The following is a 1,541-nucleotide window of genomic DNA, read 5'->3' on the forward strand; positions in this document are numbered from 1 at the left end:
ATTTGCAAACCAAACATTGCATCATTGTATCAGTGCATGGAAACTAGAAAATAAACCTGACTAGGAAAAAACTCCAAACCTGGTTAATCTTTTTTCATTTTCCCACTGAGTGAAATGCAAACAGTAATCCAACAGCATAAAAGGTGAAGAGTAATTTAGATTTTAAAAACTGTTTCAAGTTTAATAATCTAAACCACAATTAGTAAACACAGCTGAGGAAATTTGAAAGGAATTTGTGTATCTTTACGGACCACTTGTAGGCTACGTGCATGCAGCAACAGTGAAAAGGTCTTCTCAGAGACTGAAGATACCTTTATTTTCCCAGGCTCTTTCCTCTTTCGTGGGATACATTTTGACCTGTAGAAAAATCATGTGGATTTAGATACCATAACAGAGTTTTTGATTGGTCTTGAAGGCATCTGTTTCTGAAGAGGATGTTTCCTAGATGCAAGTCTCCTCAAACTCACTATATGGAGATGAAGGTAAAGAGGTTTTAGACTCCCCATCACTGTTGCATTCCCTTCTTAGATCAGGACTGGAAGCATCTGTAGCCTCCTTAGCAGATATTGTTTCCTTAGTGGTAGACCCTAATGGCTGACAGTCCAGCAAACTCTGAAGATGTTTAATGTAATTTATTGCGGCTCTTAAGGTCTCCACTTTGCTGAGGCGTTTGTCTGCAAGCTCCTTGGGAAGATGTTCTCGGAGGCGTGCATATCCCTCATTCACACAACGCACTCTTTGCCTTTCTCTCTCATTTCTCTTTCGAATGAAGGCAGGCTCAAAAGTATAGTCATAGACTCCTACATATCCAGAGAAAGGGATGTAGGAAAATCTACCTGAATAACCACAGTAGGCTTGGTCCCAATAATTTGGATCGAAATGGAAGGGAACACCAAAGGGCTCTCTTAGTGGTAACCCATGAGGATTCACATGGTTATTTCCCATGGACATAGCTCCTGAGAATAACATCCCATTCAATAGTCCAGCATCTTTATTGCTGTCCATTGTTTACCAGTGCAATTTTAATCTCAAATTTGGCTTCCAAATCTTGCATTAATCCATGCATGGAGGAAACATTTGTATTGGGGTCCTCTGCCCCACAGTCTGCTCCGTTCTTGTGGGTGAGATCTATGTCCAGATTTAAAGGCAAAACTAACAATTCATGAAATCCACTATATGACTGAAAATCAGCTCTACTCCTCAATCTTTTATAGAGGCAGGATGCCATCTAATTTATAGACCGGCTTTTAGGACTATCACTCCACACTTTAAACCCAGCATTTCCTCTGATCTTCATCTTTCAAAAGATAATAAGAGGGTTCCTGTATTCTTTTTCTTCTAGCTTGAAAGTGTATCCATAGAGTTAATACCAAACATAAACAAGCTTCCAGGCTCTAAACACTTCTCTTGTATTGTAACCCACAATGTCTTTTGATAAAGTTGTCTCCAAAAGATGGGTAATTTCCAAAGTTTATAGGGATCTTCAAAGTTTTGGCAGAACTCCTCCCACTCAGGAACCAAAGATCTCCTGTCAGCTGAAA

General features: G+C 39.6%; 1 protein-coding gene across 1 annotated transcript; it reads right to left on the reverse strand.

The window, feature by feature from the left end:
• Positions 1–441: 441 nt before the first annotated feature.
• Positions 442–1,005, reverse strand: ASCL4 (achaete-scute family bHLH transcription factor 4). The gene has a single exon (XM_050927393.1). It carries the CDS (start codon positions 1,003–1,005, stop codon positions 442–444), a length of 564 nt encoding a protein of 187 aa, XP_050783350.1.
• Positions 1,006–1,541: the final 536 nt, after the last annotated feature.

The sequence above is a fragment of the Gopherus flavomarginatus genome, chromosome 1 (assembly GCF_025201925.1).
Source record: "Gopherus flavomarginatus isolate rGopFla2 chromosome 1, rGopFla2.mat.asm, whole genome shotgun sequence".
Lineage (NCBI taxonomy): Eukaryota > Metazoa > Chordata > Testudines > Testudinidae > Gopherus > Gopherus flavomarginatus.

Bases quoted from the DNA above. Each gene is read 5' to 3' on its own strand.
- ASCL4 (XM_050927393.1), bottom strand. From the start codon at position 1,005: ATGGACAGCAATAAAGATGCTGGACTATTGAATGGGATGTTATTCTCA.